General features: G+C 37.3%; 1 protein-coding gene across 1 annotated transcript in view; it reads left to right on the top strand.

Moving 5' to 3' along the window:
* Nucleotides 1-3,950: 3,950 nt before the first annotated feature.
* The window catches only part of ASZ1 (ankyrin repeat, SAM and basic leucine zipper domain containing 1), an 81,098-nt gene continuing 61,519 nt past the window's right edge, over nucleotides 3,951-23,529 (top strand). The window contains exons 1-4 of the mRNA XM_007450772.1: nucleotides 3,951-4,068; nucleotides 4,454-4,553; nucleotides 8,377-8,499; nucleotides 10,526-10,637. Of these exons, the coding sequence (XP_007450834.1) occupies nucleotides 3,964-4,068; nucleotides 4,454-4,553; nucleotides 8,377-8,499; nucleotides 10,526-10,637 (440 nt within the window). The 5' untranslated portion in view covers nucleotides 3,951-3,963. The remainder of the gene's footprint in view (nucleotides 4,069-4,453; nucleotides 4,554-8,376; nucleotides 8,500-10,525; nucleotides 10,638-23,529) is intronic.

The following is a 23,529-nucleotide window of genomic DNA, read 5'->3' on the forward strand; positions in this document are numbered from 1 at the left end:
GAAAAGAGTGCTTTAGAGACAGGTCTACAGTGTGATGGTGAAACACTTGTTAGAAACAAGGATCCCTCTTGTGCTTTAGAGTGCTTTTGTGGGCATCACACTTCCCTGAGTTAAACCTGAGCCCCATTCTGGAGCCAGAGAGTCTGCTGTGAATTCTGACCATCCCACCTAGTAGCTGTATAATCTTGGGCTATTTACCTAACCTTTCTGTATTTCAGTTTCCTCATCTGTAAAATGGAGATAATAATATCACTTACCTCAAAAAGTTATAGTGAGGATTACATGAATTAATGGATGTAAAGTGCTTAGAAAAGTGTCAGGGCACAGGAAAGTTCTACATAAGTGTTAAAAAGTGATGACTAAAAGCATGGATTTCAGAGCCGACTGTTTTCTGCATTTGAATTCCATCCCTGCCAAGGTAGATGACCTTAGGCAGGTGACTTTACCTTTCTGTGTCTCCATTTCCCCTTCTGTAAAACTGAGATCATATTTACCTCAACAGGGTTGTGTAAGTATTGACTTAATATAGGTAAAGTCCTGAGAACTGTGACTGGAATATAGGAAGTATTATAAAATGAATTTAGTATCATTATTATTGTTGTTGTTATTATCTGAGGTTATAATTCAGTGCCAGAGTTTTGAGACATTGATCTCTTCCAAGTCTTCTGCTTCTTTGACCATTATTTCTAAAAGAACAGTCATTCCACAAGGTTGTATTTCTGGCCCACTGATCTCTTCATCCTATCCATTCTCCCTCAGCAGTACCATTGCTTTAATATATTCATTATCACCTCTTAGGAAGATGGTTTCTAAAGCTGAATTGATAACCCAGCCCTCTCTGGGAGCTCTACACCTTATTTGAACATGGATGTTCCTCAGACATTTCAGACTGTCTCTGTGCAAAACAAAATTTATCTCCATTTCCATTTTCCTCTTCTAATGTCCTTGTCACATTAGCTTTGACTTCTCTGTCCCCTTGTCCTTCATATAATCACCATTGTGATTCTTATTCACAATAAATTTTGAATGCATCCTCTTGTCTCCATGTTTCTTGCCACTTCTCCAGCTCACAATTATAGCAGTCTTTTAATGGGTTCTGCCACCTCCTGAAATCAGCTTTTAAAATCAGCACCACACCTTATTCAGCATAAAAGGGAATGCAGTGCAGATATATGTTACAATGTGGATCTTGAAAACATTATGCTAAGTGATATACATGGTATATTGGGTTGAACTGTGACCCCCTAAAATTCATGTCCACCCAAAACCTATGAATGTGACTGTGTTTAGAAATAAGGTCTTTGCAGATATAATCAAGTTAAGATGAGGTCACAGTGAATTAGGGTGAGTCCTAAATCCAATATGACTGATATCCTTACAAGGAGAGGGGAATTTAGATACACAGGCCCTCAGAGACACAGACACACAGAAAAGAATATCTTGTAAATAAAGAAGCAGAGATTAAAGTGATGTATCTCTACAAGCCAAGGAATGTCAAGGATTGCTAGCAACCACCAGAAGCTATGAGAAGGCAAGGAAGGAGTCCCCTCTAGAGCTTTCTGAGGGAACATGGTGCTGCTGACACTTTGATTTCAGACTAACCTCCAGAATGGTCAGAGAATAAATTTCTGTTGTTATAAGCCACTCAATTTGTAGTAATTTGTTATGGTAGTCCTAGGAAAATAATAGATATAGTATGGATATACCACATTTTGTTTATCCATTCATCAGTTGAAGGACATTTGGGTTGTTTCCAATTTTTGGCTAATAGGAATAATGCTGCTATGAACATTTGTGTACATCTGTGATCCATTTTGAGTTAATTTTTGAAAAGAAGTGAGGTTTTCAAAATTAAGTCCACTTTTTTTACCTATGGATATTCAGTTGATCCAGCATCATCTGTTGAAGACCATCCTTCCTCCATTGAACTGCTCTTTCACCTTTGTCAAAAACCATTTGGTCTTACTTACATGGGTCTATTTCCAGGTTCTCTGTTCCATTCTATTCCTTCTCCAATACAACATAGTCCTGATTACTGTAGCTAGCTACGTGATAAGCCTTAAAATCAAATAGAATAATTCCTCCTACTTTATTCATCTTTCTCAGACTGTTTAAGCTATCTAGTTCCTTTGCCATTACACGTAAGTTTTAGATTAACCTTATCTATTGTTATAGTCTGTTCAGGCTGCTATAACAGAATACCATAGACTGGGTCAAATTCATATGTTGAAACCTGATCCCCAAAATGACAGTATTTGGAGGTGGGGCCTTTGGGAGGTGATTCGGTCATGAGGGTGGAGCCCTCATGAATGGGATTACTGCCTGGGTCATTTAAAATAACAGAAATTTATTTCTCACAGTTCTGGAGGCTTGGAAGTCCAAGACCAAGACACTGGCAGATTCAGTGTCTGGTGAGAGCTTAATACTTCATTCATAGGGTACCTTCTTCTTGTGTCCTCACATGGTAGGACAAGAGAGTTCTCTGGGGTCTCTTTCATGGCACTAATCCCATTCCAGAAACTGAGCACTTGTTTATTTCCTCGGGTCACTTACAATCTGCAATAATCCTGTTTGCTTACTTGCTTACTGTCTTTATTCGTTAAAATGTTAGTTCCATGAGGTAGCTTGGTTTGTCTTTGATATTGCTCCCTTAACTTAGTTATGCCTGGCTGTGCTCATTGATCCATAACATTTATGGAATGAATGCATTTAGAAAGACAGAACTTGCCCCCAAATAACCACACTACTTAAAAATACTTATCTGTGAACATCTCTGAAGTAAATGATTTCAAAATCTTACACCAAAGACCCCTTAAGGGAAAAAATATATTGTAAAACTTTCTAAGAATGGTGCATGGCTACATTCTTTTAAAATTATCTTTAGGTACATACATGTGCCCTACTCGTTGATAGGTCTACTTTCCTCTGGTGGCAAAGATAATCATTGTGTTACCAATATTTCATCTAGAAGCTGGAATAGATGCAGAAAAGTGAGTTTGGACCGCTTTCACCTGGAGTTGTTTGTATTGTTTACTTTCCGAAAGTTTAAATCATTTCCTATTCCCAGCTGTTTTTTTTTTTTTTCGGTACGTGGGCCTCTCACTGCTGTGGCCTCTCCCATTGCGCAGCTCAGGCTCAGCGGCCATGGCTCACGGGCCCAGCCACTCCGGACCAGGGCACGAACCCGTGTCCGCTGCATCGGCAGGCGGACTCTCATCCACTGTGCCACCAGGGAAGCCCTTCCCAGCTGTTTGATGCATTCTCTTCCCCACTCCTCCCCTTTCTCGATTATTTCCTTTAAGGCATCTACACTACCCATCTGGGGAGTGTTGGATGTTCCGAAGTCTCTAAATCTACGATGAGATCCGAGATCACATGAAATTTAAAGGAAGAATTCTCCTGGTTCCTTTGTTGGCTCCCATTTATCTGCTGGCTCCTTGAACGTATGGGTGATGTTCCTCAGGGAGGTATTCTGGCCAACAGCATTGGCCAGGGGACGCATGTTTGATAGTGGATTTGGCAGAAGGATAGGTAAAGGGAATGGAAGCGAAAGCCTAGTCTTACGCGTCATTTAAATCCCCATTCTGCTCCTGCCACAAGTGGGGCATTCCTTAAACAGCAAGAATTTCATTAAGCAAATACCCTAAAAAGAATGTAGGGTAAGACCCCCGAAAGGAATTGGAAGCACTGGCCAGGAGGTCAGCTCTACTCGCCCCGCCACACTGGCCCCTTTTCCTCTCCCAAGGGCTTAACGACTGGCAGGAAGGGACCCAGGTCGCTGCGCCTGCTCTCGCGCCTGCGCCCGAGGGCCCAAGGCCGCAACGCTAGCGCATCGCGCTGGCCCACACAGCCTTCCCGCGCAGCCTTACGCGCTCCCCGGTGCGCAGGCGCAGAGGGAGCAGGCGTGCGTGCGTTCGTGCGTGCGTGCGTGCGGCCGATTTTGTAGGGACCTCGGCGGCGGGCATGGCTGCAGGACCCTTGCGCGGTCCGGCAGTGGCCGGTGGAGGCGAGAGTAGCGAGAGCGAGGATGACGGCTGGGAGATTGGGTATCTCGACCGGGCAGCTCAGGTAGCGAAGGAAGACTTGTCTTAGCCGTATCTGGATCGGCCTTCCCTGGCCATGAAACCTCTTACTTCCTCGCCTGTGTTTCCCTAAATTTTTTTCCAGTGTAAATACAGGCTTTTGGACCCCAAACCAATTTGCAGTTTCCCTACTGTGCTTTCCATCAAATGCGCTTCTTTAGGTTGTAGATGTAGCTCTTTACTTAGGTTTGGACCCATCATAACCCAAAGATAATTTTAGTTATGAGTTAGTCACAAACTTTGGATGTTGCCTCCCCCCACCCCCACTCCCCCAAAAAAGATGTACCAAAACCCGATCATTATTGTTTCCCGATGCAGTGGAAATGAAAGTATGTGTAACAGGAAAAATTCTTAACTTTCTGCTTTTTTAGAAATTAAAAGGACCGTTACCCATTGAAGAAAAGCATGAAACATTTAAGAAAGCTTTGACCACAGGAGATGTTTCGTTGGTCGAGGAGCTCCTGGATTCTGGTGAGAATTAAGGGACAGTTTCAACCTAACACAGTTGTCGCAGTTCACAAGAGTTCCTTATTTTATTTTGTTTGTTTGTTTTGCGGTATGCGGGCCTCTCACTGTTGTGGCCTCTCCCGTTGCGGAGCACAGGCTCTGGACGCGCAGGCTCAGCGGCCATGGCTCATGGGCCCAGCCGCTCCACGGCATGTGGGATCTTCCCAGACCGGGGCAGCAACCCGTGTACACTGCATTGGCAGGGGGACTCTCAACCACTGCGCCACCAGGGAAGCCCCAGGGTTCCTTATTTTAAAAGGTTTGAGTTGTTTTTCTAATGGAAGCACAGTGAATGTTAGTATCTCAAGTGTCCTACATGTCTTAACTTGACTCAGTTCTCTCTGCCTTATTTTCTTCCTCTAAGACAAATTTGGAATGCCACACTGACACTGTCCATCAGTTCTTCCACCTCCTTCAAAAGGTCTAGTCTGACTAATCCTACCCCACTTTGATAATCCTTAGTTACTTTGCTCAGCATTTACTTGTCTATAATTGTTATTATGTGTTTCTCAAGAATTGTTTCTAGTTGTGTTCATTTTAGTTATGTTCTTTGCCTGTGTTGGTTGTGTCAGTGTGTGAATGAGAATGAAGTAGGAATCTATCTGGATACCTCTTCCAGCCTATTGCCTACTCAGTGCACTTCCTTGGGAAAGTCACTTGAACTCCCGGAGCATCTATTTCTTTATTAAAATATTATAATTCTGTCTTGGGTCCCATGACATTTTTCTGTGTATTAAATTAAATATTATTTTTTAAAAATTACCTTGACATGGAAATGTGAGTTGTTGATAATGACTGAAATTATCAAAGGAGTAACAAGTATCTACTGTCTACCTGTAAACACAAAACATTCACATACAAAATTGTATATAGCAAAATGTTTTTCTTCTATGCTAGAGATGCATGGTTTAGTGGAAAGTAAATCATTTTGGAAACATGGGTTTGATTGGGTTTGATTATTAGCCCTACCACTTGATGGTTCTGTAATCTTGACCAATTTAGGAAACTTCCTAAACTTCAATTACCCCCTTTTAAAAACCGGGATGCATTGTATCAAAGGGTTTTTTTTGGGGGGGGATTAAAATGAGAGACTATATGCAGGTCTTAGAACATACAGGCATTATATAAATATTAGCCGTTGTAACAAGTAAGAAGGATTGTGTGACTTTGTGGACAATGGAACTTGAATTTGTAATTAAAAAATTAAATTGAATCAAATTGGAATAATTGAAAGAGGCCTAATACTAGGATATGAACACATGCAGGAGTGTGCATAGTGTTGGATGGGATGGAATAGGCAGAAATTTGTTTTAGAAAAACGAGTTTGTCTTGGGAGTAGTGGGACTAGGTGCACTGAAGTGTTGGAGGCTCTTGAAAGGACCTGAAAAGAGCCTACTGGTAAAGTATTTCGTCAGCCTTTTAAAATTTGTCTTTAATTACAAAAATTTTTAACTTCTTTTTAAAAAAACAATAACAAATAGGTATAAGTAGAGAAACACCTTTGTCCCCACTTTCACCCGTATTACCCCTGAAGTCTCATTTTCACACGTAACTCTTGTTTTAGTATTCCCTGATTTCCTTCCAGATGTCATTATTTAACACTTTAAAAAATATTTTTACTTTTTTGCCTTTCAAAGCCATACATATTCCTGCACCAGTTGGAAGTTTAATAAAAATATGAAACCTCCTTTTGAGTCAGCCATTTTTAGCAGTCTTTGGTTTTTGTTCTTCTGCTATGCACTGACATTTTCAGTTCTCTTTAAATATTTTAGACATTCAAAAATGTATGGCGACTTATCTTTTTCCCCCTGGAGATTACCACTCTCCTATAGTTGGTATTTATTATTCCTATGTACGTCTTTATACTTTTACTATATGTATATACCCCCAAACAATTTAGTGTTATTTTGAATGTTGTTGAGCTATAAAAATATATTGTGTCAATCCTTTTAAACTTATCTTTTTTGCAGTATGCTTAGAACATAATATGTGCTTAATAATTTACTTTTTTGAGCTTAGAGGTGATGATTATTAAGAATTTTTATACTAAAATGCCACATTTGCTTAGCCTTATCTTCACATCTTTTCCTTTTTACTTTTGCTGTCACAGTTTGAGCAGTAAGGTCAATAAGGAAAGAATAATGAGAAAACAAAATGATCTTTTCTCTGATCTCATTCATATGCTTTCAGTTGCAGCAATTTAAAGAGGAAAATTTGTTAGAGAAGACAAGTTGGGTCAGCAGTATATATATATGTACTAAGACAGTTTTCTGTTGTTTTCTCCTAGGAATTATGCACCTTATATCAATTAAAGTTAGACAATTGGGAATTTGACAAATGTAGTCTTTCAGTAACTTAGTGTTCCTACAGCAAAAAAGTGAGCTCTCCCTAACAAGTCTGCATTCCTTCAGTGATATGACCTCCATCTTTGCAGATGGAACACTTTACAGCCAGAGACTACAACCTGTAAATTGTAAGGTATATATAAGGAAGCCTATATTCAGTGGTTTTCACATACAAGTTTTCCTTCTTTGAAACAGAAAAACGTTCTTTTTTTACTTTTCTTAAGATTAGCAGATATTTCTTAGGTTGAAGAGAGAGTTTGCCACTTATATCTTGATCTCTTTATAGCAAAGGCTTTACATGAATTTAATGGGTTATGTTCACTGCCTTTTTATAATCTTGTCCTTGTATCATATCTTCTATGCTCCTCCCCAGTCTTAGATCCAAATCTAGATTAGTTCCACCATTTTTTTTTTCTTTTTTATGTGACTAAACCAATCAGTGCTATGGGGGGTGGGTGGGGGGGAAATCAGATGACTTCGGGGATTTGTACCGTTAATAATCTATTTGAGGATTTTAAGGTCAGCTGGCTCTCATCGTTTCTTAACAGTTACTATCCATCCCTTCCTGTCTCATTCTGGATGGTGGCTATTTAAAACTTTATCCTGCTCCTCAGGCCTGATATCTCTTCTGTGCCTCTCCTTATTCTAGCTCACTGTTTCATTCATTTGTCCAAAGCAGAACTTGATAGTTATTTTCTATTTGTTCTTTTCCAACACTCCTCTTCCTCAAAGTAATTTTAAATTCCAATAACCCTGCCTTTGAAATGTCCTTTTGTACTTCTTCTTCTTTATCTCTGCTGCCCTTGCTCTGACTTTTGCATGGACTTCCAGCCTCATAACCGGTTCTCCCTGCCTCCTATCCCACTCTCAGCAGTGGTACCTACATTTTCTTTATAATACGAATATATTGATGTAAATCCCTGGATCACAAAGTATAGTCTACATTTCTTAACCCTAACCTACCTTTTTAACCTTATGTTTGGCCAGTAACCCATGGTTAAATTTTGCATTGGGAAGGAGGGTAAAGGAGTTTTAATAAGGAATATATTTGGTGTTCGCCACCATAGAGATGTATGATAATATTCTAACTAAAAAGACATTTTTTATCTGTGAAACGTTTCCCAACTGCCCTAGAGAGAAAAAGGAAGCATGTAAAAACCTGTTCTAATATAAATATATATTATATGAAAAAACATTTGACAGATTCAGTCTCTTGGAAAATAGTGAAACTGAAGTGAACTACAGTGAAACTGAAGTTAGCTTTTTTATCAAAGTTCATATATAATTTTCTATTTTTCTGAACCCATTATTACCAAGAAATTCCCTTCCATTATAAAGTACACAGTGTATGTCACTATGTGAAGTACTTTAAACATATTAAGGTGACAGTGATTTTTTTTTTTGGTGGGGGAGGCTTTAAAACCTTGTCTTTATATTGACAGGCATCAGTGTAGAGTTCAGCTTTCGCTATGGGTGGACTCCCCTTATGTATGCTGCCAGTGTTTCCAATGTAGCGCTGCTTCAGGTTCTGTTGGACAGAGGTGCTAATGCAAGCTTTGATAAGGGTAAGATGTTTTAAATATTTAAATATGTGAAAATGTACTTTGTATATTTCTCTGTTTAGAAGCCTAATTATATTCTGTTTGGGGGTGGTGATATATACTTTCCATGCTCTGTTTTCATGTATTCACTTTAAAATAAACCTTTGCTCTTGAAAAAAATTGTAATAAGGTTAAGATATTTGAGGTAACTTAACTGATTATTTTTACTGTGATTTTCTTGATTCCCAAACAGCTATTAAGCAAAGTGAAAAACATTAGTTTTTTAAAAAAAATCTTCCTATTAGTTATATTATTTTAACATAAAAAAACAAATTAGAAACCATAGATATTTTGAAAAACCTTCTATCCAAAGAGGTAGATTCCATTTATATTATCGTTATAAATGGTTGTGTTCTTACTATATACCTTTAACTTCTATGCTAGAGAGTTTTGGTTATTTTAAAGGTAAAATGCATTGAAAGAAAACACTGAAAAGCTGATAATTTAGCGGGAAATTGCTTAAAAATCAGTCTTTGGAATTTACAACTCAACTCTGAATTATATCACATAAAGTTGTTTCAAAGATAATTTATTAAATCCATTTGTTTCTGTCTTTGTCAGTAGTGCTTTGATTGCTTTTGAAGAATAAGAGTATATGTGCAAATGCTATTTAATTATTATATTGAATTACTGATTATTTTTTACATGTCCCCAATAGACAATTCATTTTGTAATTCAGGTATAGGTTTCATTTTAGAATTAATTTTCATATTAATTTTGTACTACATTAGGTATTTGTAAAATCATTTTTGTTTTTTTCTCATTTATATATTTTATATAAATTCTTGTCTTACTGACAATTTTATGTTTAATCTGCTGCTGTGGTAGGTTTTTCTTATTATGTCACTTAAAAATATCACCCAGTGGAAAAAAAGAAAAATATCACCCAGGGACTTCCCTGGTGGTCCAGTGGTTAAGACTGCTCTCCCAATGCAGGGGCACAGGTTTGATCCCTGGTCGGGGAACTAAGATCCCACATGCCACATGGCGTGGCCTAAAAGGAAAAAAAAAAAAATCTCCCAATGAAAGCTATACTTAGAAATGAGATTTTTGAAAGTGTATAAAATGTTGTGCTCAAAAAACTGATTAATAGTTTTCTTTCTCTGCTTCTTGTAATAAGAGGAATACCTTTCAGTTATAAAACACTTTATGTTTTGCCCAGCATGTTCACATAAATTATTTTATGTATCCCACAGGCCCCCTCAGGTAGAGGGCAGGCTTTAGCTTCTTATATGTAAGTTAGGTCTACAAAGATATCACTGGAATCACAGTTTATCAGTGACACAACTGGGACCAGAATCTATATTTCTATATTTGGTCAGTATTGAACCACACATGTAAACCATGGCTGGCATGACCTATTTTTAATTCCCCAATTCTTACTTGAGAATTGTTTTTTGTTTTGTTTGGGTTTTTAATTTACCCTGATCTCCACTGATGCCATAGAAGCCAAGGGAAGAAGAGTTTTAGGAAATGGGATGGGCTAAGAGAGATCAAGTAGAAAAGGACTAAAAAGAAACCAATACGTGTAGCAGTTAGGACATCTTCAGTAGGAAGGGCATAAGCCAGATTTCAGTGAGTGGTCAAATGAGTGAGAACTAAAGAAGTGAAATCAGAGAATATCAATCATTGTTTTTTAACCATGTGTTCAATTATACTTTAATCAACCAAAAACTATTCAACTCCAGGCAGTAAATCTGCACAGAGCCCATGCTCTGAGCCACTTTCCTATTCTCTTGAAGAAATGAGAATAGGGGAGGGAAATTAGTAAATGAATTGTAGATATACTTTGAAAATTGATAGTTCATCCCTGAGCTCATTTTTTGGTGAAGGAATACAAAGTTGTCTGCTAAGAACAAGAGATTTGGAAATAGGTTATAGAATTTTAAGAATGCAGTAAATATTTAGAATCTTTTGAATGATAAAAGAAGTTAATTAGATACACTTTCTGATGTGTGTGGGGTTTTCCTCACCTTTCCTTTCACTATAGATAAGCAAACTATTTTGATAACTGCATGTTCTGCTCATGGCTCAGAGGAACAGATCTTGAAGTGTGTAGAGCTACTACTTTCAAGAAATGCTGATCCAAATGTTGCTTGTAGGTAAGAACCTTACTCTTCGTTCAAAAATGATGAAGATACTTTTCTTTGATTATCAGCCTTTTGTTTGATTATGTTAAACACTTGACAGCATGATTTTTTAAACATCATGAGCAGTGTGTGTTTACTTGGCCATATAGCTGATGAATGAAAATAAGTCATAAGGTCAGGGTTCCAATTGTATAAGAATATCAAAGGAAGGGCATGTCATTAAAGTAGTCTTTCAATTTTTAATATTTAGAGGAATGTCCTAAGAAGTTGAATGAGAGGTAAAGTACGACAGTAAACTGTATCATTTTCCTTTGAATTACACACTCAAAAGAATATGATAATTGAGCTATAATAGTAAAGCCTCTTAGTATTCTCTCTATAAAACACAGACCCACTAAACAATTTACACAGATACTATGAATTCCAAAATAATATATCAAAATGTTTCCATTTTCCCAAGGCTTTTCCAGTTAACTATATTATATATGTAATAGTGCCTAGATGCATACACGATAAGCAGTGAACGTATCTTGCATCTGTTAAAATGTCAATAATAAAAAAAAATGAATCAGATTGTTTCAAATTTCTGTCACTAACTTCCTTCTTGTCTGGCTCCAACTTCCTATTAAAGCTCTTTCTGTTTTATTTAATCTTCAAAATGAAGCAAGAGGGAAGTAGCCTATCCAATAGAAAACATCTAGTGTGAACAGAATTATAATGCCTGATATATAGAAGTAACTAGGCTTTACTCTAGAAGTTGTTTTCTATTTTAGCTTAGTTTCTGTGACCTGTATAGCAGCTTTGGAAGGTACTGTACAGCTGTAGATAATTCCCAGATCTTTTCTGAGGCAGAGATTTTGATTTAGTAGAGTGGTTCAAGCAAGGTGTATTTGGTCTTCCAGTGGATTTTTGGCAAAGCCTGGAGACTTTTTTGTTGTTGTTGGCTGCACTGGGTCTTTGTTGCTACACGCAGGCTTTCTGTAGTTGTGGCAAATGGGGGCCACTCTTCGTGGCGGGGGAGCGCAGGCTTCTCATTGCGGTGGCTTCTCTTGTTGCAGAGCATGGGCTCTACACACACGGGCTTCAGTAGTTGCAGCACGCAGGCTCAGTAGTTTCCAGCACGCGGGCTCTAGAGCGCAGGCTCAGTAGCTGTGGCACAGGGGCTTAGCTGCTCCGTGGCATCTTCCCAGCCCAGGGCTCGGACCATGTCCCCTGCATTGGCAGGTGGATTCTTAACCACTGTGCCACCAGGAAAGTCCCTGGAGACATTTTTGATTGTCACATCTGGGAGACACTACTGGCATCTTATGCATAGAGGCCAGGGATGCTACTAAACATCCTACAATGTTTGGACAGCCCCTCAAAACAAAGAATTGCCCATCCCAAAATGTCAAAAGTGCCAAGGTTGAAAAATCTAGTATGAGAAAAGTCAAAGCTTATGGAGTGGATAATCAGTATTTAACAAATAAAGATTTAAAAAGAACTGGGAAAGAAACTACCTGCAAATTCTTAGCAAATCAATTCACAGGAACTTTTATTCTGTCATTTACAGTATAATCCCTAGTTAGGTATACCTTTTGAATCTGATTATACCTTGAAATTAGGAACTCCAGGATACCTTACTGTAGTAAACTTCAACAGGTGCTGTAATTTTTTTATTGTTTTTTATTGTTTTTATTATTTATTTTTTCATACTGCAGGTTCTTATTAGTCATCAGTTTTAACACATCACTGTATACATGTCAATCCCAGTGGCCCAATTCAGCACACCACCACGCCCACCCCCCCGCGGCTTTCCCCCCTTGGTGTCCATACATTTGTTCTCTATGTCTGTGTCTCAACTTCTGCCCTGCAAACCGGTTCATCTGTACCATTTTTCTAGGTTCCACATACATGCGTTAATATACGATATTTGTTTTTCTCTTTCTGACTTACTTCACTCTGTATGACAGTCTCTAGATCCATCCACGTCTCAACAAATGACTCAGTTTCGTTCCTTTTTATGGCGGAATAATATTCCATTGAATATATGTACCACTTCTTCTTTATCCATTCGTGTGTTGATGGGCATTTAGGTTGCTTCCATGACCTGGCTATTGTAAATAGTGCTGCAATGAACATTGGGGTGCATGTGTCTTTTTGAATTATGGTTTTCTCTGGGTATATGCCCAGGAGGGATTGCTGGGTCATATGGTAATTCTATGTTTAGATTTTTAAGGAACCTCCATACTGTTCTCCATAGTGGCTGTATCAATTTACATTCCTACCAGTGCTGCAAGAGGGTTCCCTTTTCTCCACACCCTCTCCAGCATTTGTTGTTTGCAGATTTTCTGATGATGCCCATTCTAACTGGTGCAAGGTGATACCCCATTGTAGTTTTGATTTGCATTTCTCTAATAATTAGTGATGTTGAGCAGCTTTTCATGTTCTTCTTGGCCATCTGTATGTCTTCTTTGGAGAAATGTCTATTTAGGTCTTCTGCCCATTTTTGGACTGGGTTGTTTGTTTCTTTAATGTTGAGCTGCATGAGCTGTTTATATATTTTGGAGATTAATCCTTTGTCTGTTGATTCATTTGCAACTATTTTCTCCCATTCTGAGGGTTGTCTTTTCATCTTGTTTATGGTTTGCTTTGCTTTGCAAAAGCTTTGAAGTTTCATTAGGTCCCATTTGTTTATTTTTGTTTTTATTTCCATCACTCTAGGAGGTGGATCAAAAAAGATCTTGCTGTGATTTATGCCAAAGAGTGTTCTTCCTATGTTTTCCTCTAAGAGTTTTATAGTGTTCCGTCTTACATTTAGGTCTCGATTCCATTTTGAGTTTATTTTTGTGTATGGTGTTAGAGAGTGTTCTAATTTCATTCTTTTACTTATAGCTGTCTAGTTTTCCCAGCACCATTTATTGAAGAGACTGTCTTTTCTCCATTGTGTATCCTTGCTTCCTTTGTCATAGATTAGTTGACCATAGGTGCGTGTGTTTTATCTCTGGGCTTTCTATCTATGCTTCTGTTTTTGTGCCAGTACCATATTGTCTTGATTACTGTAGCTTTGTAGTATAGTCTTAAGTGAGGAAGTCTGATTCCTCCAGCTCTGTTTTTTTCCCTCAAGACTGCTTTGGCTATTTGGGGTCTTTTGTGTCTCCATAAAAATTTTAAGATTTTTTGTTCTAGTTCCATAAAAAATGCCATTGTTTTTTTGATAGGGATTGCATTGAATCTGTAGATTGCTTTGGGTAGTATAGTCATTTTCACAATATTGTTTCTTCCAATCCAAGAATATGGTATATCTCTCCGTCTGTTTGTATCATCTTTAATTTCTTTCATCAGTGTCTTATAGTTTTCTGCATACAGGCCTTTTGTCTCCCTAGGTAGGTTTATTCCTAGGTATTTTATTCTTTTTGTTGCAGTGGTAAATGGGAGTGTTTCCTTAATTCTCTTTCAGATTTTTCATCATTAGTGTATAGGAATGCAAGAGATTTCTGTGCATTAATTTTGTATCCTGCAACTTTTCCAAATTGATTGATTAGCTCTAGTACTTTTCTGATGGCATCTTTAGGATTCTCTATGTATAGTATCATGTCATCTGCAAACAGTGACAGTTTTACCTCTTCTTTTCCTACTTGTATTCCTTTTATTTCTTTTCTTCTCTCATTGCCGCGGCTAGGACTTCCAAAACTATGATGAATAATAATGGTGAGAGTGGATATCCTTATCTTGTTCCTGATCTTAGAGGAAATGCTTTCAGTTTTTCACCATTGAGAATGATGTTTGCTGTGGGTTTGTCATACATGGCCTTTATTATTTTGAGGTAGGTTCCCTCTATGCCCACTTTCTGGAGAGTTTTTATCATAAATGGGTGTTGAATTTTGTCAGAAGCTTTTTCTGCATCTACTGAGATGATCATATGGTTTTTATTCTTCAGTTTGTTAATATGGTGTATCACATTGATTAATTTGCGTATATTGAAGAATCCTTGCGTCCCTGGGATAAATCCCACTGGATCATGGTGTATGATCCTTTTAATGTATTGTTGGATTCTGTTTGCTAGTATTTTGTTGAGGATTTTTGTCTATATTCATCAGTGATATTGGTCTGTAATTTCCTTTTTTTGTAGTATCTTTGTCTGGTTTTGGTGTCAGGGTGATGGTGGCCTCAAAGAATGAGTTTGGGAGTGTTTCTTCCTCTGCAATTTTTTGAAAGAGTCTGAGAAGGATGGGTGTTAGCTCTTCTCTAAATGTTTGATAGAATTCACCTGTGAAGCCATCTGGTCCTGGACTTTTGTTTGTTGGAAGATTTTTAATCACAGTTTCAATTTAATTACTTGTGAATGGTCTGTTCGTATTTTCTATTTCTTCCTGGTTCAGTCTTGGAAGGCTAAACCTTTCTAAGAATTTGTCCATTTCTTCCAGGTTGTCCATTTTATTGGCATAGAGTTGCTTGTAGTAGTCTCTTAGGATGCTTTGTATTTCTGTGGTGTCTGTTGTAACTTCTCCTTTCTCATTTCTAATTTTATTGATTTGAGTCCTCTCCCTCTTTTTCTTGATGAGTCTGGCTAATGGTTTTTCAATTTTGTTTATCTTCTCAAAGAACCAGCGTTTAGTTTTATTGATCTTTGCTATTGTTTTCTTTGTTTCTATTTCATTTATTTCTGCTCTGATCTTTATGATTTGTTTCCTTCTGCTAACTTTGGATTTTGTTTGTTCTTCTTTTTCTAGTTCCTTTAGGTGTAAGGTTAGATTGTTTACTTGAGATTTTTCTTGTTTCTTGAGGTAGGCTTGTATAGCTATAAACTTCCCTCTTAGAACTGCTTTTGCTGCATCCCATAGGTTTTGGAAGGTTGTGTTTTCATTGTCATTTGTCTCTAGGTATTTTTTGATTTCCTCTTTGATTTCTTCAGTGATCTCTTGGTTATTCAGTAGTGTATTGTTTAGCCTCCATGTGTTTGTGTTTTTTACGTTTTTTTCCCTTTAATTCATTTATAATCTCATAGCGTTGTGGTCAGAAAAGATGCTTGATATGATTTCAGTTTTCTTAAATTTACTGAGGCTTGATTTGTGACCCAAGATATGATCTATCCTGGAGAATGTTCCGTGCGCACTTGAGAAGAAAGTGTAATCTACTGTTTTGGATGGAATGTCCTATAAATATCAATTACATCTATCTGGTCTATTGTGTCATTTAAAGCTTCTGTTTCCTTATTTATTTTCATTTTGGATGATCTGTCCATTGGTGTAAGTGAGGTGTTAAAGTCCCCCACTATTTTTGTATTACGTTGATTTCCTCTTTTATAGGTGTTAGCAGTTGCCTTATGTATTGAGGTGCTCCTATGTTGGATGCATATATATTTATAATTGTTATATCTTCTTGGATTGATCCCTTGATCATTATGTAGTGTCCTTCCTTGTCTCTTGTAACATTCTTTATTTTAAAGTCTATTTTATCTGATATGAGTATTGCTACTCCAGCTTTCTTTTGATTTCCATTTGCATGGAATATCTTTTTCCATCCCCTCACTTTCAGTCTGTATGTGTCCCTAGGTCTGAAGTGGGTCTCTTGTAGACAGCATATATATGGGTCTTGTTTTTGTATCCATTCAGCCAGCCTGTGTCTTCTGGTTGGAGCATTTAATCCATTCATGTTTCAGGTAATTATCAATATGTATGTTCCTATGACCATTTTCTTCATTGTTTTGGGTTTGTTTTTGTAGGCCCTTTTCTTCTCTTGTGTTTTCCACTTAGAGAAGTTCCTTCAGCATTTGTTGTAGAGCTGGTTTGGTGGTGCTGAATTCTCTTAGCTTTTGCTTGTCTGTAAAGCTTTTGATTTCTCCATTGAATCTGAATGAGATCCTTGCTGGGTAGAGTAATCTTGGTTGTAGGTTCTTTCCTTTCATCACTTTAAGTATATCATGCCTCTCCCTTCTGGCTTGTAGAGTTTCTGCTGAGAAATCAGCTGTTAACCTTATGGGAGTTCCCTTGTATGTTGTCATTTTTCCCTTGCTGCTTTCAATAATTTTTCTTTGTCTTTAATTTTTGCCAATTTGATTACTATGTGTCTCTGCGTGTTCCTCCTTGAGTTTATCCTGTATGGGACTCTCTGCATTTCCTGGACTTGGGTGGCTATTTCCTTTCCCTTGTTAGGGAATTTTTTGACTATAATCTCTTCAAATATTTTCTCTGGTCCTTTCTCTCTCTTTTCTCCTTCTGGGACCCCTATAATGCAAATATTGTTGCGTTTAATGTTGTCCCAGAGGTCTCTTAGGCTGTCTTCATTTCTTTTCATTCTTTTTTCTTTATTCTGCTCCATAGCAGTGAATTTCACCATTCTGTCTTCCAGGTCACTTATCCATTCTTCTGCCTCAGTTATTCTGCTATTGATTCCTTCTAGTATAGTTTTCATTTCAGTTATTGTATTGTTCATCTCTGTTTGTTTGTTCTTTAAATCTTCTAGGTCTTTGTTAAACATTTCTTCCATCTTCTCGATCTTTGCCTCCATTCTTTCTCCGAGGTCCTGGATCATCTTCACTATCATTATTCTGAATTCTTTTTCTGATAGGTTGCCTATATCTACTTCATTTAGTTGTTTTTCTGGGGTTTTATCTTGTTCCTTCATCTGGTATGTAGCCCTCTGCCTTTTCATCTTGTCTATATTTCTGTGAATGTGGTTTTTGTTCCACTTGCTGCAGGATTGTAGTTCTTCTTGCTTCTGGTGTCTGCCCTCTAAGGTGCTGTAATTTTGATTTGTACTTTTAGCAATGGCTTATGATAAGACTTGCCTCTCTGGATTCTTGGAAAATTGTTTTTTGTTGGTGCTGTTCAATTTTTGTTCCTACTTATACAAGATACTATAGATACTGAAGTCTTTAACCCTCCCAGTCACTTACTATCTTGTAAACAAATTAAAGGAGAAGTCAAGCAAATCAGTGTCAGACTATTCTATTTCCTTAAGAACTAGAAGGTGTCTTCTAGATATATAGGGAATATTTGGAAAAAACATATTTCATTTGAATTAAAATAACACAAGGTTAGAATCTCAAGCTAAAAGTATAAGGCAGCCACACAATTTCAAAACTCAAACTCTAGAGAATTTGCTGAATTTGAAAGAGTATAGGATTTAGATTTGTATTTGGTCAACTAAAATAAATAGAGAATTCTACAGCATGGCTGAAGAAAAGAGTAATCTGCATCTAATTAACAAATGTGAGAAATACCTGAAAAAACAAACTATTCAACTGCTTTTATTTTAATGCTCAAATAAAGCAATAAAATGATTACATTGTGTTTTCTTGCAGAAAAAGGATCTTGATAGAGCTAAAAAGAGAATAAGTCATGGCAAATAGTGCTGTTAGGCTGCAGATTTTATATGGATAGCATTAGTGGACCTACAGGGATAGCATGCTGGCAGTGTAAAGAAAAAAATCTCAGGACACGAGAGTGCAGAGAGATTTGGGGGAAATTTAGAGGTAATTCATTAGCAGTGGCAAAAACTGAAACCTATTAGAAGATTGGGAGTTTTAATCTCATGTACCAAATGCCAGAACATATAAGGGCTATGTGAGGGAACTCCTGTTCAGTTAAAACATGTTTAAATGAATTTACTTTCAAGCTGTTGACATAGCCTGTTTTGTTGAACAGTTCTTCTGGTGACAGAAATTACCTCTCAAGAAAAAGAGCGGGAAGAGTCAGCCATAAACCATAAATGGATAGTTTTTGTGAAAGCTTGACCATCATATACTTGCCAGTTGCAAAGGAAGTTGACCTGTGACTACTTTTTTTTTTTAACTAAAATGAGATCATTAGTCTTGTTTCATGAAGTTAAAGTAACAGAAAAGTCTTTAGAGATCAGCCTCTAATCTAGAACACAGAAGTCTCATTTTCGATATATAAAGTAGCATGGAAGCCCTTCTGTATTCTATGGATATAACATAAAAGACAGTTTGCATAGAATATGGAAAAAAGAAAAGGAGGGTTTTTACCAGTATTAGAAGCAGGAAAATAATTCTAGATCTTATAATGGAAGTGAATCACTTAAATGTACCACTTGGTTCTGTTTGCACTAAAAGTGAATAGAAGAATAAAAATTAAGAAGAAACTGTTGAATTCCCTATACTTAATTAATTAGAGGTCTTGCTGAATGGTACTGAGGAAATTGTATAGTAAAGATTTTTATTGTATGTAATTTACATACAGTGAAATATTCAGATTTTCAGTATACAGTTGGATCAGTTTTGACAAACACACATTTGTGTAACTCACACCCCAACATGGAACATTTCTGTCTTCCCAGAAAGTTCCTTCATGCCCCTCCCCAGTACTCTGGAACTTACTTCTTCTTTTTTATTTTTTTGCTGTGTTGGGTCTTAGTTGCAGCAGGTGGGCTCTTCGTTGAGGCATGCAGGCTCTTTGTTGCAGAGCGAGCTTCTCTCTACTTGTGGCATGCAGGTTTTCTCTCTCTCCTTGTGGCGCTCAGGCTCCAGGGCGCATGGGCTCTGTAGTTTGCTGCATGTGGGCTCTCTTGCTGAGGTGCCTGAGCTCAGCAGTTGTGGCATGCGGGCTTAGTTGCCCGACCAGTGATTAAACCCGTGTCCCCTGCATTGGAAGGCAGAGTCTTTACCACTGGACCACCAGGGAAGTCCCTGGAACTTACATCTATCACTATAAATTATTTTTTGCTATTCTAAAATGTTACATATATAATTATACAGAATATTTTCACTCAGGATAACGTTTTAAAGATTCATCCATGATGTGTGTATCAAAAATTTGTTCCTGGGCTTCCCCTGTGGCACAGTGGTTGAGAGTCCACCTGCCAATGCAGGGGAGATGGGTTCGTGCCCCAGTCTGGGAAGATCCCACATGCTGCAGAGCGGCTGGGCCCGTGAGCCATGGCCGCTGAGCCTGCGCGTCCGGAACCTGTAGTCCACAACGGGAGAGGCCACAGCAGTGAGAGGCCCGCATACCACAAAAAAAAAAAAAAAAAAAAAAAAAAATTTGTTCCTTTTTGAACCCTCTTGCACTGTTGGTGGGAATGTAAATTGATACAGCCACTATGGAGAACAGTATGGAGGTTCCTTAAAAAACTAAAAATAGAACTACCATACGACCCAGCAATCCCACTACTGGGCATATACCCTGAGAAAACCATAATTCAAAAAGAAACATGTACCACAATGTTCATTGCAGCACTATTTACAATAGCCAGGACTTGGAAGCAACCTAAGTGTCCATCGACAGATGAATGGATAAAGAAGATGTGGCACATATATACAATGGAATATTAGCCATAAAAAGAAACGAAATTGAATTATTTGTAGTGAGATGGATGGACCCAGAGTCTGTCATACAGAGTGAAGTAAGTCAGGAAGAGAAAAACAAATACCATATGCTAACACATATATATGGAATCTAAAAAAAAAAAAAAAATCTTCTGATGAACCTAGGGGTAGGACAGGAATAAAGACACAGATATAGAGAATGGACTTGAGGACACTGGGAGGGGGAAGGGTAAGCTGGGATGAAGTGAGAGAGTAGCATTAACATATATACGCTACCAAATGTAAAATCGATAGCTAGTGGGAAGCAGCTGGGAGATTAGGGAGATCAGCTGGGTGCTTTGTGACCACCTAGAGGGGTGGGATAAGGAGGGTGGGAGGGGGATGTAAGAGGGAGGGGATATGGGGACATATGTATACATATAGCTGATTCACTTTGTTTTTGTAACATTGTAACATTCCTTTTTATTGCTGAGTTTCCATTGTATGGAAATTCTGTACTAATTTAAAGAGATGTGATGAAGTCTTTATGGCCTGACAAAAATAGCTGACTCAATCAGGCAGAAAATTGATTGGCTTGGAAATTGAAAGAAAAGACAGAATAGTATATTTAAAAGACTGTGAAATTGTTAAAATACTTCAGTAGGCAGAATTGAAAGCATATTATGGCTTGCTCTGTGCTAAGGCAGCATGAGTGCAGACAACATAGTGCATGATTCTGTATCCCTAGCAGCTCCTGGTATTAGGTCCAAGCACCTGTAGCCAGCCCTTAGCTTGTCTTTCCACAGTGTTTTTGATCTCACTCCTTTCTTCAACTCTCCCCAGATTCCTGTGTCTTTTCCTCTAAAGTTTAAACTATTAAGTCCTACCTATCGCCCCCCTTTTTTTTTTAATTTTTAAAATTGTGGTAAAATATTTATAACATGAAAGTTGCCATTTTAACCATTTTTAAGTGTACAGTTTAGTGTATTTTTTGACTAAACGTTTGCCCCAGGTATTTGAAGCTTTGAAGTCTTTTTGAGCGATGCCCTCTTTTCTAGACTGAGTTGTGAGTTAAACTAAAGAGACGAGCATCTTGTCAGTTCTTCAGATAGCTGTGACTGTCTGCTTCTTTGTTTTACCTGCTGAATGCTTATTGGTGTTTGTTGTTTGATTTGGTTCAGCAAGCCATTTGTGTATGTGTGCTGAACATCAATATTTGACGTCAATATTTGCTGAACGTCACTAATTGCTCTTATATCATTTTCAGGGTTTCTTTTACTTCCTTAGCCATTCTAGTTCACTGTTATGGTGAACGTTTAATAATATTCATATTTATTAGATAAAGGTTATTTAAAAGAGCAACTCTCATCTGCTTTGAAGTTTTATGTTGTTCCCAAATTTTGTATGCAAAGTAGACTTTCAAATCTGCTAGTACATTTGATTCCTAGGTGTCCATGTATTTTGGCAACTTTTTCTTAGTTTCTTCCAACATTTCTCTGTTTCATCTTGAAAATGGCTAATGAACAAAACACCAATTTAATGTGGTAGGTATTATTAAGGTATCTCCATCTGCCACTTCAAGCATTATTATGACAAGCTTCTAAATGTGGGGTTGGAAACGTAAGGTAGATAGCCAGTGGGAAGCAGCCGCATGGCACAGGGAAACTGGCTCGGTTCTTTGTGGCTGTCTGGAGGGGTGGGATAGGGAGGGTGGGAGGGAGGGAGACAAAGAGGGAAGAGATATGGGAACATATATTTATGTATAACTGACTCACTCTGTTATAAAGCAGAAACTAACACACCATTGTAAAGCAATTATACCCCAATAAAGATGTTAAAAAAAATAATAAATAAATAAATGTGGGGTTGGTGCCTCAGTTCTGGAGAAGTCTCATCCATTATCTCTTTAAATATTTCCTCTGCCCTGTTCTTTTCTCTGTTTCTGGGTCTCTGATGTATATCTGTTAGACCTTACTGTATCCTCAGTGTCTGTCTTCTTTATTCTCCATCTTTTTGTTTCACTGTGCCACATTCTGGGTAATAGCTTCTAACCTGTCTTGTAGGTCACTGAATCTCATTTCACTTGCTTCTAATGTATTGTTAAACTCATCAATTGAGTTCATAATTTCAGTTATTTTTTTATTTCTAGAAATTCTGTTTGATTCTTTTTAAAATTGGCAGTGTTATAAAGAAGTTATAAAGTATTATTAAGTGTTATAAAGAAGTTTATAGCTTCTTGTTCCCTGAAAATATTTTCAGGCTCTAAATAAAACTTCTTTAATATGGTAAACATATAGTCTAGATGTAACAGTTATAGTATTTGGGATCTTTGTGGGTTTGTCTCTGTTAGCAGTAGTTTCTTATGCTTCTCACTCATGACTAGGTGCTAGTCATTAGATTTTAAAACTTACTTGTTGGAATAATATGAGGCCTCGGATGATCCATCAGAGAGGATTTTGTATGTTTCTTAAAGGTGCCTAGGGCACTATCAGTCCAGGACTCATGTAATCTAAGTTAGCGGTTGAAGTTCCCTGGACCATTTTGGTGATGTAAATTAAACAGCTGGTTTATTTGTTTCATCCTTACCCTAAAGGTACTTAGAGTCCCAGATTCATGTGTCTTGAGTATGGTTTAGTAAACTCTCTACTTTGTATAGGCCCAGTGCTTTGAATTTTGTTCATCTTGAAGTTTGAAGCCACCAAAGCCACAGCTCAATTTCTCACTAGGTTCTTATGCACTGCCAGATGTCCTCAAGGCAAAAGCAACTGTTTATTTACCTCTTTGGGTTTTTGCCACTTCAGTTAGTAGTTCTTTGATATCTTATTCAGTCTCTAAGAAATTTAAAAAAATTTATCTAGCTATTTTAAAAGCCTTCACAATTTTGATCCAAATTTAGCTTGCCATTACTGGAAGTAGAAATCTGCATCTTCTGAATTTTTAAATTGTTTTATTTATGTGTCTTCTTTTAACTCTTTGTATTCCTTGCAGACTTTTAAAAATCTTGTTGAAAACAGCATTGATTTATTATTTAATGATCAGTTGTGAGTACATATAGATCTGCCTTGTTCCTTTATTAGTTTTTCTTAATTTTAAAAATTCTTTTAATTTCCTTCCTGTAGGACTAATGGAAAAAAAAACCTGACAACTTAAAAACCATTTTTAAATTAACACAAATCACGTTTTATGTTTCTCTTGGATCTTACCACTGACAATACTTAGTGTACTGTGTCTAGCAAATACAACAATTTAATACTGATTTATTTATTTTAGCTTTAGAATTTGTTTCTGGGGTTAGGTTTTTTATTTTGTTTTTTAATGAAACATTTATTCAATGTTTCCTGTGTACCAGGCACTGTGTTAATTGCTCTTAAATATGTTGTCTAATATAATCCTTACTTCTCAGTGGTAGATGGTATGTTATTTTTACAGAAGAGAAAGTTGGCAATCAAGTGTTTAAGCCTTTGAATGTAGCAAAGGTTTGGTAAGGGAATTTACAAGTTTGATGTGAATAGGATCCACCATTGGGAATGTATTTATATTCCTGTCTTGTCTAGGTTGAGGATTTTTCAAGACAATCAGTTTAAACAGCATGTCTTTTCTAATTGTTGCAAAACACGTCTTAAATTTGCCTTGTATCTTTGGGTTTTTTCCTCTCTT

The sequence above is a fragment of the Lipotes vexillifer genome, unplaced genomic scaffold (assembly GCF_000442215.2).
Source record: "Lipotes vexillifer unplaced genomic scaffold, Lipotes_vexillifer_v1.1 scaffold314, whole genome shotgun sequence".
Lineage (NCBI taxonomy): Eukaryota > Metazoa > Chordata > Mammalia > Artiodactyla > Lipotidae > Lipotes > Lipotes vexillifer.